Source organism: Nesoenas mayeri (genome assembly GCF_963082525.1).
Source record: "Nesoenas mayeri genome assembly, chromosome: 19".
Taxonomy (NCBI): Eukaryota; Metazoa; Chordata; class Aves; order Columbiformes; family Columbidae; genus Nesoenas; species Nesoenas mayeri.
In genome coordinates this window covers 6066299-6079653 of record NC_137568.1, presented here as the reverse complement: position 1 = coordinate 6079653, position 13355 = coordinate 6066299, and the positions used below count along the sequence as shown (strand labels likewise).

Here is a 13355-nt window from a genome sequence, read left to right as displayed (position 1 = left end):
TGGCTAAAACATATTATTATCACTATAAAAATATAAACACTGCAAACGCTTCATTGCAACAACCTTGCACTATTTTCAAGCAGGTTTTTTTCAGAAGTGGGTTTTTGTTGCTTGTTTGAGCTCTTTTCCATTACTGAAGTTCACTGTTATTGATTCAGAAGACGTTTAAATACTTTCTTCAGCAGTACACACATGCTCTGCAGGAATTGAAAATAATCTTTAAAAACATTTTTATGCTCCGGACAAAAACAATCAACTCACTAACAAACATCTAGTAGTAAATTTGAATTTCAGACTTCTGGTTTTGCACATTTGAGTCAACAGGTCTTAGGAACAGAACGCAGTGCCTGCTGCCTGCAAAGCTACAGCAAACCTCATTTTTACTCTATGGATTGTATCAGCACTTGCGATAAGCAGCTACAATACATTTCCATAGTGGTTCAGTCCGTTTATATGATCACATCCGCACATCAGATGCAGTAAAATATAGCAACAGTTTAGAGCTTGGGTTTCTTTTACAGAAAACTTTAGTTAAATCTTGCCCACACTTTGGTATTTAGAATCAGACTTTCTTCTACGCCGACATATGTTTGGCACAGAAAATGTGGAGCATCAGAGTGCCAGTTATGACTCCCTGATTCTCAGCTTTTTTTATCCCTTGGCTCTGCTGAGACTATAGAAATGTTGTGCCTGCTTTGCTAACGATGGGTCCAGGATGCTGAACGTTACCCGTCGATTTCCAGCTCCTAACACACCCCCATGCCCACAGAGAGAGAAAACGGGTGCATTGGGAGAGCAGCCAGGTGAAGTCCCATCAGGCCAGCAGCACTTTCCACCACTCTTACGGTTGCTCAGTTCGCAACAGTCCAAGGCATTAATGCTACTTTAACATTTTCCATTTTGTGGATCACAACTTTGTTAATTTGTATTAATTTATTAATAACGTCCAGTACTAAATTCACAAAGCTGATATAGCTTCCTGTTCTTGTCATAATGGCATAGAGAACAGAGCTATTGACACAGAATGCCGAACAGTTTTGTAATATACACTGAAATTACTTCTCAAGCGTCCAACGATCATTCTGCTCCTCTATAAGGAGTGACTGAATACCAGTGGAAAGTCTGTTTACTTTTTCATTATCAACACCTTAGAGCAAACAGCAAATTCCATTGTCAGAAGCTATATTCATTTTAAGAGGACAGCTGAGATCTTTCTGCCCATGTTTCCCTAAATTGGTGCAGATTTAGTCACTTTCTTTGTGACCACACCAAATCGCACAGTTACAGGTCATCCCAACCTGCCCACTTGCAGTTCTGTTCTCTGTTGTATTAACAAAACAGCAGCTAGATGTGGTGGAACAACTCATGCTTACACAGAATTCTCTAGAAATCCACCCCTTGAACATAACCTGGTCCTGATGCTGGAGCTGCATACCAGATATGTACTGTTCCACACATTTTTTCCCCTGCCAGCTGAGAGTAAGCTAAAGACACTCTCTGTCTGCTTTGTATCCACCTTAACTATTCAAAACAGAACTGGCGCTCCAAGTTACTGACCAAAATTCAATCTTCTGAGGCACCAAGTTGCTGCAGTTGCCACTAAAACAAAACCAGGTCTCAGACCACTCATTGCCCTCCTCCACTTTCTGGCACTTCATGGCAAGTAGCCCAATATTATCCAGTTCTCACCAAATTATGCAGCAGCACCTGTTTGCAGCACAGAAATGATGAATCAGCTGGCCTTATCTGCATCATTAACCTTAAAGCAACCTGAGGTCAGTTTAACAGAAATATGTAAGTACTATGTAAGGTCTAAGCCATTAATACCATTTTATTTGACTAAACTACCCTTACATGACTAAATCTTTTCAGACGTGTGCTTCTTTTCTTGAAGCTCATGCTATAGCAACACGAGGGTGCTCATTTACAGTCTGCTTGCTAGTAAACTGTCATATAATCAAGTGTTCTTTTCTTTGGTTTTCTTATTAAATACAGCTGCTCTGTATTGAGGGCTATAAAGTGCTGAAGCAGACTCCACAAGATGCATATTTTCACATATCCAAAAGTATGGAGTGAAGAACATGCTGAATAATCAAGTAGATTAAATGACCCTAATTGCTTACTTTGACACCACCAACATTTAACAGGTTTTAACAGCCATTAGGAGCTATCCATAATCTTTTTATAACAGCATCACAAGCTTCCAGTGAGATCGGATTTTTGGTTAAACAAAACGCTACAAAGTTAATTTGCAAAACCACTTGGTCAGTAACATTCATATGCTATTTAAGAAGCACTTCAGATACCAAAACCTGCACATATTGATACCCCTGCACCTGACAAGCACATTTTTTTCTGCTTAATAGGTGAGAAGCCCCTTGCAAGCAGTAAAATCGAAAATCTTCCACCAACACATCCTGAAAATCGCTGCCATGTACAACCACATTTTTAAGTAATCCCGATAACCACACCAGAGCTCTTTATGTGCTTCAATTTCACTATGTGCTTAAAGCTTAGTAGGACTTGTGCTGTGATCTAGTAATTTTCTCACAAGTGCATTTTCGGTCAAGGGGAGTGTGTTTAAAAAGCATCATGTAATTACTGCAAAATATTAAAAATAGAAAATGACCGGGATGATGTGAAGCCCTCTAATTACATACCCAGCCAATTCCTGAAGTGGCTTTAATCGGAGAAAATAAAGAGCTATACCTCAAAAAAGTAATTTTAATAGGCTTTCTTGACTTGTTAGCGCACTCTTGACCTGGGAGAGGAGAGAAATCAGTGCTGCACAGGTTAGAACCGGCGGGTTTTAGCGGTGAAAACGCTGCCGGGAGCGTTTCTGTCAACAGTGGTTGAGTGCAGAGAGTTAGATACGGTAAACAAATGAGTAAATGATAGCATCAATTAGAAAATCCTAATTTTATCAAAATCAGTTTCCATTTGCTTTGGTGGTTGTTGTGTTTTTAAATCAATGCCGCTCCCTCAGCCAACAGAAAGCCAAAAATAAAAGAACAGTGAAAAAAAAGGGACATATTTTTCTTGATGCCTGTCTTCTCTGAAATACTTGTTTCTCTGTCCAAAGCCACAACTACAAAACTAAGCAAAGTTCACAGGGGAGTAGCTGAGATGATGAGGTATGAAAACACTTACACAGCGGCTAAGAAATGGCAGTTGTTTTCAGTGGAGACAAGTGTTATCAAAAGAATATAACAACGCAGGTGGCGGCCGCCCCGCCTGACAGGAGCCCCGCGCTCCCCTCCGCTGCCCGCCCGAATACCCAGCGTGCCCCGCGCCCCCAGCGCCTCATGGCGGCGGCGCTCGGCGGAGCGGGCGCAGCGCGGGGGCTGCGGGCGGCCCCGGTCCCGCCGCCCGGGGCTGCGGGCGGAGCGGCAGCTCCGCGCTGCCGGTGACGCGTGTTTGTAAACACTGCGAGCCCGGGGGCGGTGCCGGGAGCACGGCCCCGCCGTTCGGCCTCCGCCCCGCCGCGCCCGGCACCGCCCCGCCCGCTCCTGTGAGGGGAGAACGGCGCAAATTCAAATAACACGCCTAGAATTGAAAGCGTCCCGTCCGCCCGCGGAGGATAATTGTACATAAGGCAGCTCTAAATCCCCACACCGCAAAAGGATTTTTAAAAGCCGCAGCAGCATTATTCTGTTAACTGGAAATGTGAAACCCCCAGTACTTGGGAACTCAGCCTGGCACGACTCGTGATCTTTGCCAAATAATTAGGTAATTAATCTCCATGCTTCTATTTTAAGTTTAAAATTTTCACACCTAAGAGAAAATGGGACTTGATGATTCAAAAGCATTTTTCGTTTGTTTGGTTTTGTTGTGTTGTTGTGGGTTTTTTGTTTGTTTGTTTTTGATTCATTGTTGTTTTGTTTTTAACCCACTTCTACACAAATTTCTACCATTATGGAGTCCTGAAGTGTAATCCAAGAAACAGAACCTCATCATTTGCAACACTTAGTGTATTAAATGTTGTTCATTAGTTACTGCTATTAATTATGACCCCGTTTAAGTGCAATTCCACTGTAAGATTTTTCATCAAGTCACCACTTTTTGCCATTGCACACTCATCCCATCTCTTTGCTTGATAGAAGAGATGTGTAACTGTTTCAAGTTAACACTCAGAAGTCCCTGTTTGAACAACCCAGAGACCAAAGTGACAATTTTTCATTTTTTCATGTCAGAATAGGTCAGTCCTGCAACATCACAGAATCCCAGAATGTTATGGATTGGAAGGGACCTGGAAAGCTCATCCAGTGCAATCCCCCCATGGAGCAGGAACACCCAGATGAGGTTACACAGGAAGGTGTCCAGGCGGGTTGGAATGTCTGCAGAGAAGGAGACTCCACAACCCCCCTGGGCAGCCTGGGCCAGTGTCTGTCACCCTTACTGAGAAGAAGTTTCTTCTCAGATTTAAGTGGAACCTCTTGTGTTCCAGTTTGAACCCATTACCCCTTGTCCTATCATTGGTTGTCACCGAGAAGAGCCTGGCTCCATCCTCCTGACACTCACCTTTTAGATACTGATCACAATGAATGAGGTCACCCCTCAGTCTCCTCTTGTCCAGCTCCAGAGCCCCAGCTCCCTCAGCCTTTCCTCACACGGGAGATGCTCCACTCCCTTCAGCATCTTTGTTGCCCTGCACTGGACCCTCTCCAGCAGTTCCCTGTCCTGCTGGAACAGAGGGGCCACAACTGGACACAATATTCCAGATGTGGTCTCACCAGGGCAGAGTAGAAGGGAAGGAGAACCTCTTTGAGCTACTGACCACCCCCTTCTAATCCACCCCAGGTACCATTGGCCTTCCTGGCCACAAGGGCCCAGTGCTGGCTCATGCTCATCCTGCTGTCCCCAGGACCCCCAGGTCCCTTTCCCCTACGCTGCTCTCTAATAGGTCATTCCCCAACCTCGACTGGAACCTGGGCTTGTTCCTGCCCAGATACAAGACTCTACACTTGCCCTTGTTATATTTCATTAGATTTTTCCCTGCCCAGCTCTCCAGCCTGTCCAGGTCTCTGATGGCAGCACAGCCTCTGGCGTGTCAGCCACTCCTCCCAGCTTGGTGTCATCAGCAAACTTGCTGATAGTACACTCACAATGGAAAGCATCTTTGTGGCCTTTTAATTCCTTATAATATGAGATTGTATAGAATATTTTCTATGCATACACAGCTGTACCTATATGAGCAAAATGACATAACTCTCCAAAAAACTAAGTAAAGCCACCATTTCTCTTTTAGAGAAACAGCCCCACCAGAATACGTCGAGACTTCACCGGGAGAGAATCATTTTTACTTTTCCTTAATTGTGAACTGAATTATTTTCAGTCCCCTTTTTTAGCATTCCCATGTCACATACCTTTATGATATGGTATCATAAGCAAATAAATATTGAAAAATGCAGCAGATTAAGCTGCCAAGGTGCAGTTTATCTGGCAGAGATGTCTGTAAATAGAACTGCTACACAAACTCAACACTGTGGACTGCTTTCATTTCCTTGGGGCTGGTCAGTGCTGGTAGAGGACTGGAAAAGTTCAATTAATACAAAGCCAGCAGCTCAATGGTTTAATTAGTGTGTTGGCAGGCTCCACAGATTCAACCGCATTTTTAACTTCCTTCTAATCAGTTTCAAGTGACTATTTGTATTTTCCCCCATCACATCTCTAGTTGCACATCTCATTCAAATTATCTTTATTTTTATTTGTAAGGCTTTTTTTTTTTTTCCTTCTTTATTTCTCCCCAGAAAACACTTAGTAAGAAGCTATTTGCAGGAATCAAATTGATTACTGATGTAAGCACAATTATGCAGACTGACCTGTGGCAAGTAACTCAATGCATTTACTGTTGCACGCTGTTCCACAGCTCTCCAGTAATGATTTTATTTACAAGTTTGGGGTCAGTGATGGTTTTCCTGGCTGACGGAACATGGGTTTTTTTTGTGGTTTACTTGTCTAGCTCCTCCTAGCTTGGTGTTATCAGCCAACCTGCTGATAGTGCACTCTATTCCCTTGTCCAAATCATTGATGAATATATTGAATAATACTGGCCCCAGTACTGACCCCTGAGGCACTGCACTAGATACAGGCCTCAACTGGACTCCGCCCCATTGACCACGACTCTCTTTTTGAAGACTGCAGTGACATTTGCTTTCCTCCAGTCCTCAGGCACCTCTCCCATTCCCCAATTGTATCTATTTTTTTTTTTTCCAATTCCCAATACATAATTTTAAATAGAGAACTTACCCTCTTTGAGAACTCATAGTTTCACTACACCATTAAATGCATCAACATTCCATTCCATTTTGGAACTCACCTTTGCCATTTTACATAACAACAACAAAGATCTGGTATCAAAAAGTAGTCAGAATCTGAAATAAGTGAATTTTAAAAAGTATCCTCACAAACTTTTTTCTCTCTCCTCATCCTACTGTCACTGAAGGAGGTATTATTTGCCTAAAATCCCAGGATTATTTGACATAATAGTTTAAGTAATTGGATCAGCTTTATCCTCCATGCTTTTATGAATGACTACAAGGTTAAAAGGTATTTCACGTCACAGATAAATATTTAGCCACCAGTTCAATGGCAAACTTTAAACGGTAGCATCATTTCCTCTTCTTGCCACCAGTTCCCACCCTTACATCACCTCCTGCTGTGCCAGCAGATGTTTGTGTGACTAAGCAACAAACCAGATGAAGGAAATGACAGGAATGAAGATAAATGACACCGTTTTGAGGGTGAATATTTGTAGCCAGTGGTGTGTTATCCAAGAGGGAGCCCAGAACAAGTGGCCCAGAGGAGCAGCACAGCTGGAACACCAGCCCTGGCCTCCCCGTACAAACACACCCCCGGCTCCCCCATGTTCCCCAATAGAGAACCTTGCACTCAACATGTGGTGTTGGTATGAAAAGCTTGCAAGAACACTATGCGCATTCACAAGAGATTTTCGAAAGCCAGCCAGCCAATGCCCCGGGTAACCTGACCCAAACCTGAAGTCACCCCAGCTTTGAGCAGGTTGGATGAGATGATCTTCAGAGATCCCTTCCAAGCCGCCTTATAAACTGGAGAGTGGAAGTGTGTTTGTAGGCACATGCATACACACAAACACACTTGCCTGTTTTCTTTCTAGACACCCTAGCCAGTGTATAGATAAGACTACACTGAATGCTGCATGTAAAGGAAGACTGCAAACATCACTGAGTTGTAGACCAGTTTTGCTATCTTAAATACACATCAATTTTACATTAATACATACGAAGTACAGAAAAAAAGTATTGCTTTATGACTTAAGCGAGGTGGCAAAAATCTGAGACACCTCACACTATCGGCTCTATCTGATCAGAAGTGTCCCATTTATCCACTGAATCCTCAGTTTCCTGAAAACACAATCCTCACTACCCAGAGCTCTGACTCCTGTAGTGGTGAGAAATCGCTCTGGAATTATAAGGACATGAAATATTAATTGCTTCTGCTGAGACATCAGAAAGAAAGGATGTAGGCTTGTCTTGAGACAGGTAACCACTCAAACCACAAAAAACATTCAGGTTCAGCATTCCTCTCTAACCCACATTTCATTTACACATCTCAGACTGAAACTCCACTCCTCCTACCTTTGGAATTCCTCCTGTGATGCGTTTTCCCTTCTGCCATCCACTGATCAGTATTTTCAGCAGTGACTCATGAGAAATGTGCTTAACATGACACATTGCTGAAACTCATTCTGCTCTACAGAAGTCAGATATTCCAAACCGTATGTTGATATAACAACACAAAATACATAATCCATGCAGATTATATTACAACAGGAAGTTTTCAAAAGTTTACTCTTAACTTTTCTTTGGCATGAAGTGCTGGTCTAAGGGGAGGCTCAGAGGGAAACATTAGTATGGGCTGAACCATACTGTATTCAAGTACTTTGCACCAGAATAATCATTCTACCAGTGATTTTATGCAGTGAGTGCTCCTCAACATAGCATGCATATGCAATATTAATTTGCTTCCGCAATAGTAAGTCATTAAGCAATATAATTAATTTCCAGTGTGCATTTATCAAGGTACTGAACAGGCTGACACAATGGCGCTCAAACACCACAGAAGGGCAGAGCTCCTGACTGAAATAAGCTACTGCAGTTGCAGATTCTTCTGCTGATCTTGTAGACTTTGGAGAAAAACATAACCGAGTATGCCAAAGACTGAACTGTCTTCCCTTTTCATTGCAATGATGACAATAGCAAATCTGAGAGCACTGGAAGACACTTCACTGAGAACTAGTGTCACTAGTGATACTTTTTGTGAGCTACACTGAGTCATTTCCACAAATGACTGCTTGGTAGTCAAAGAAAAATTTGAGAAGTACAAAGAGAACAGAGAAATACATGGGAAGTGGTGTTTTCATTTTGAGAAAGCTTCAACCTTCTCTGCTTCATTAAAAAAAAAAAAAAAAAGCAAAGCTCTCTGTGCAATATTTGGCAAAAGATATATTGTTAATAAGGTAACGTTGAATTTTTGTATTTCAAAAGCAACAAAAGAATATTTAAAAGCAGCAGTTTCTTATAGCAGGTGGAGCTCATTAAAAAAAATGAATGTTGAATGTAATGACCTAATCAGGGGAATTTCTCCATAGAGAGAGGTCGTTCTAATGTAAGGTGATGGGAAAACCCAGCTGGCTTCAATACTGTAAGATCAAGACCTACACACTTACGAAAGTGTGCAGTTAAAGAAAAAAACTAAAGAATCAGAAGACTGGGAGTTTCTGTCCTTTTGACAAACGTATCTTGAATACAATCACACTAATTTATCAGTTAAAAACTTTCCAGGATTACTCATACTTCATAATAACATCACAAATTCAGAACTGCCAACACTATTCTGCTGAATTTCAGCTACTGAAAGCACTCCATGCTTATTAAGAGGCATCATATATCAGCTTTTGTAGTATCGAAAGCCAAAGCAAATTATTCAATAATAAAATATATTTAGGTAAATAACATAGTATCTGAATCACTCATTTTTTGGAAGGCACTAACACAGCACACTATAACATCCAGTATTCTTACCCATCATTTTTAAGTGCATCAATAACCTGCAAGAATAACTCTCAGTATGTGGGATGTTAAATATGTTCCCTAAGAAAAAGCATTCCGAGAAACACACTCAGGATGCAGCACGCTTAATGCTACCAGTGCTACAAGAATGTTGTTTTTATTTTAATCCTTTGAGTTTTAAATAAAATGTGAGGAACTTTCATTAACACAACCTATAGAAAGTTTATAAATTCTGAATAAGCTTGAGCAATGCCTACTAGCATTTTGGCTTGTTGTTTCTGCTCTTCAGAGAACTGTGTACAAATTCTCACGGTGAAATAGTCCCCTCCACACACTTTATTAATGTTAACATAACACAGTAAAACTTTAGGTAATTAAATTTAATGTGCTGTTCAACAAGTAACATCAAATTTCGTACTACAACTTACAGTAATTCTTTATAGTTCACAATAACCTCATAGTAAAATCAAAATGGATCAAAAACTGCCCCAAAAGTGTTATGCAAGAGCTTGATTTTCTTCTGGCTGGTCACCCTGGAATGTAACACAATAACAATAGTTACAATATGACATTCAAATATCTGAACATGAAATATGCTTGCATTGTTTCACAAAGTATGTCTACTGGGCCAATGCCCCAGGTAACCTACCCCTGAATTAGAAGGGGCTGGTAGTAGGTCGAGAGAGATTCTTCTGCCCCTCTACTCTGCCCTGGTGAGACCACATCTGGAATATTGTGTCCAGTGGTGGCCCCTCAGTTCCAGAAGGACAGGGAACTGCTGGAGAGAGTCCAGCGCAGGGTAATGAAGATGATGGAGTGGAGCATCTCCCATGTGAGGAAAGGCTGAGGGAGCTGGGGCTCTGGAGCTGGAGAAGAGGAGACTGAGGGGTGACCTCATTAATGTTTACAGATATATAGAGGGTTAGTGTCACAAGGATGGAGCCAGGCTCTTCTCGGTGACAACCAATGGTGGAACAAGGGGTAATGAGTACAAATTGGAACACAAGAGGTTCCACTTAAATTTGAGAAGGAACGTCTTGTCAGTAAGGGTGACAGACACTGGCCCAGGCTGCCCACGGGGTTGTGGAGTCTCCTACTCTGAAGACATTCAAACCCATCTGGACACCTTCCTGTGTAACCTCATCTGGGTGTTCCTGCTCCATCACGGGGATTGGACTGGATGAGCTTTAGAAGTTCCTTCCAATCCCTGACATTCTGTGATTCTCTAATTTTTGAAGATCTTTATTCTTAGACAGCTGTCATTTCTTAGCTTTATACAATTAGCACAGCATACATGCCTGATCATTTCTCCAGTATTTTACACATTCGGTGTGACTTACCACCTTCACGTAGGTATCATGAGACTAACAAAGCACCATCTACCTTACCTTTTAGGGTAACAAAGTTTTCCTCATACCAAACAAATTTTCAAAATATTTCTCACATCTCTGAAGGCTGAAATAAGCAATCAATTAAGAACAAACCCTCTGTCTCACCTGTATCAAATCAGTCCCAGGAATTCAATTATTGTTGCACTCCATACTAAAATTATTTGCCAGAGAAAAATGCTATTTTGAAGAAGGTACTTGAATTTGACAGCTTCATCATCACTGGTTCTTATTTTCTCCTGACCTAGCTTCCAATAATTCTTCTGTGCCGTGGAATTGCTTTCAGAACCCCAAGTTGCTCACCTCCTAAAATAAAAAGTAAGAAGAATTAGGAAAATCACAAGCAAAACCACAGTGGAAAATGAGAATCAGACAAACATGCTACATGTGTTACATACTTCACCATGTTAGCGAGGGGTTTGGACACACCATGCAGTGCCGAAGCAATGTCCTAGGCTCGCAGTGTCCCCCTGCGCACATTAAAAGATACATTTTTTTTAAAGGTCAGGTAACTGAGACATGGATGAAACTACAATTATTCAGTAACACTGCTGTGGATAATTGAAACCTAAGTAAATAGTAATGGACAAGCGTACCTATTTGAGGCTCCTCTGATCTCAACTGTGAATGCCCCAGTTACTGATGACACTGCAGTAAAACAATCAGCAGTCGACTGACGGTGTGGCTGCCTCGCTGAGCACGGCACTATTTTTAAATAGGTTAACACATCACTTTGTATGTAATATCACTCAGTCAACAATGAAACATTGTTCTTTTGAGAAAAGTTAAAGCATGAGCAATTGCACTCGCACTACTCTAAAAATCTAACCGCATACTAAAGTGACTAGGATGCATGTAAAGCACCAGCTATTTTCCTGTTCCACTCACAAATCTTGCATACAGTTAAGGAAGGCAGTCACTGAACAAGCAGGTTTGCTGTGTGTTCTCTAAGAGTCTTACAAATTTTCTAAACTCTCTCTCAGTTTCTTGCCTCAGAAGGACCAACCATTACATACTAAGATGTTTTTAAATAATGAAGAGCACAAATGACATGCGTTTCTAATAAACAAAATTAAAAGTGATTAATAAAATAAATGCAAAATATTTTCAAAGCAAAACATGCAAATATATATAGTATCACTAACGTGTCATCTGTCCCTGTTGACAAGCAGTCGTGCGGCATCTCTCTCTCTTCTTTCACAGTTACAATTCTCACATCTCCAAGTTCAGAACAAGCAGATTCTTTAGACAACTGGTCATCATTGTCATACCTGCAAATGCAACCCAAACTGTTACTTGAAACATTCCTTATGAAAGAAAAGTTTTGTTTTACTGTTTCATCTAGAGTAGTATTATGTGCTCAACAGTACAAACAACAAACCAAATATATAAGCTGTTCTATAAAGAACATCCAAAAATCCTCAATTTTAGTAAAATTAGCTGTACCCTTCACTCTTTCTTACATAATTTCTGCCCCATTTTTTAAATATCAGCTACAGTCTTTCAAGTACTACCAAAAAAAAACTTCATCTCCCCTTCACGTATAAGGAGAGTATATCACTAACGTTCCGTCAGCTGCTATCAAAGAAGTGCTGCCTGACAATGCTCTTTCTTCCTTCACATTAATTCTTCTCACACTCTCAGGGTGGGAACCGATGGCAGCTTTTGACAATGGCTCACAGCTGTCATACCTAGAAAAAATACACAGTTGGTATTAAAGCCAAGAATTATTTACTTGGTATTAGTAAACAGAGGAGTATTATGACAGTCTACTCACAAGTCCAGTAAAAACCCCGCGACTTCTGCATCATTTCTGAAATCCAGCTTTTCCTTAAGCATCAACCATCGGTTAATGTGATTTCCCACGTAAATCCTTGTTTTCCCCCTTCTTCTATCAAGGCTTTGCTTTCTCTTTTTCTTTTCCAGAAAAGACAACACCGGGGGCCTTCCACATCTCTTTGTGGTCAGCGACATTGCGAGCCTGGAATTAAAGGAAAGCCTTTTTAGTGAGATGTAGCCCAGAGCAACAGACTATACCTCAGGGTTCCGAATCACCGCAGCAACTGGCTGCCAAACACCAGAAGCCTTTCGCTTCTGTGTAGTTTAGAACGGAAGGCGCTGTGAAGGAGAACGGGTCAGTCCGGTGTGCGGGACTCCCCACCCTCCCCCCGCAGCTGGAGGAAGCCGCGGGGGCTCCGCCCGCTCCCGCCCCGTCTCTCCGAGGAGGCGGCTGCGAACGCGGCCGTTTCCAGTCAGGCGACGGGCCCCGGGACAGCGCCGCCTCACGCTGCCCTTGAGGGAAACAACCCCTCCTGCTCCTCCCCCCGCGCCGTGGCAGCGCCCCCCACGCCCTTACCACGCCTGGGGAAGCCGCTGGGGCCGCTCACCCGCCGAGTCGGTCGGTCCCTCACCCACCGCCTCCCGGCCCCACCGCCACCAACTCCGCGACACCGGCAGCGGCGGAGATAAACACGGAGCACGTGACTCCCCGCGCGCGCTGATGACGAGCCGATCACGTGAGGGCGGTGCGGAGACTGGGCCGGAATATCCGCCACAGCTAATGAGCGAGAGTTAATTGGGTTAATGAGCATCACAGAATGTCAGGGGTTGGAAGGGACCTGGAAAGCTCATCCAGTGCAATCCCGCCATGGAGCAGGAACACCCAGATGAGGTTACACAGGAAGGTGTCCAGGCGGGTTGGAATGTCTGCAATACCGGTTATATTGAAACTGGTTAAAAGCCTTTTTTAAATGTTAAAACGGGTAATTAATTACAACTACCAAAGAGACACTTAAGGATACTGTGGTAAAAACTGGTATCTGTAAGTTACCATAGCTGAGAGGAAGCAGGTAACACAATATATTTTTTAATAATAATTTAATAACAAACCTCAATAAATGTGTTGCAAACAATAAAA

At 42.4% G+C, this 13355-nt stretch overlaps 1 protein-coding gene across 1 annotated transcript in view; it reads right to left on the bottom strand.

The window, feature by feature from the left end:
* Positions 1 to 9415: 9415 nt before the first annotated feature.
* Positions 9416 to 13355, bottom strand: part of LOC308047938 (uncharacterized protein) — a gene marked incomplete at its 5' end in the record, with an annotated part of 6213 nt that continues 2273 nt past the window's right edge. The window contains 8 exons of the mRNA XM_080356759.1: positions 9416 to 9583; positions 10547 to 10744; positions 10837 to 10908; positions 11035 to 11143; positions 11584 to 11709; positions 12004 to 12129; positions 12216 to 12419; positions 12795 to 12995. Coding sequence (XP_080212885.1) covers positions 11101 to 11143; positions 11584 to 11709; positions 12004 to 12129; positions 12216 to 12419; positions 12795 to 12995 — 700 coding nt within the window. The 3' untranslated portion in view covers positions 9416 to 9583; positions 10547 to 10744; positions 10837 to 10908; positions 11035 to 11100. The remainder of the gene's footprint in view (positions 9584 to 10546; positions 10745 to 10836; positions 10909 to 11034; positions 11144 to 11583; positions 11710 to 12003; positions 12130 to 12215; positions 12420 to 12794; positions 12996 to 13355) is intronic.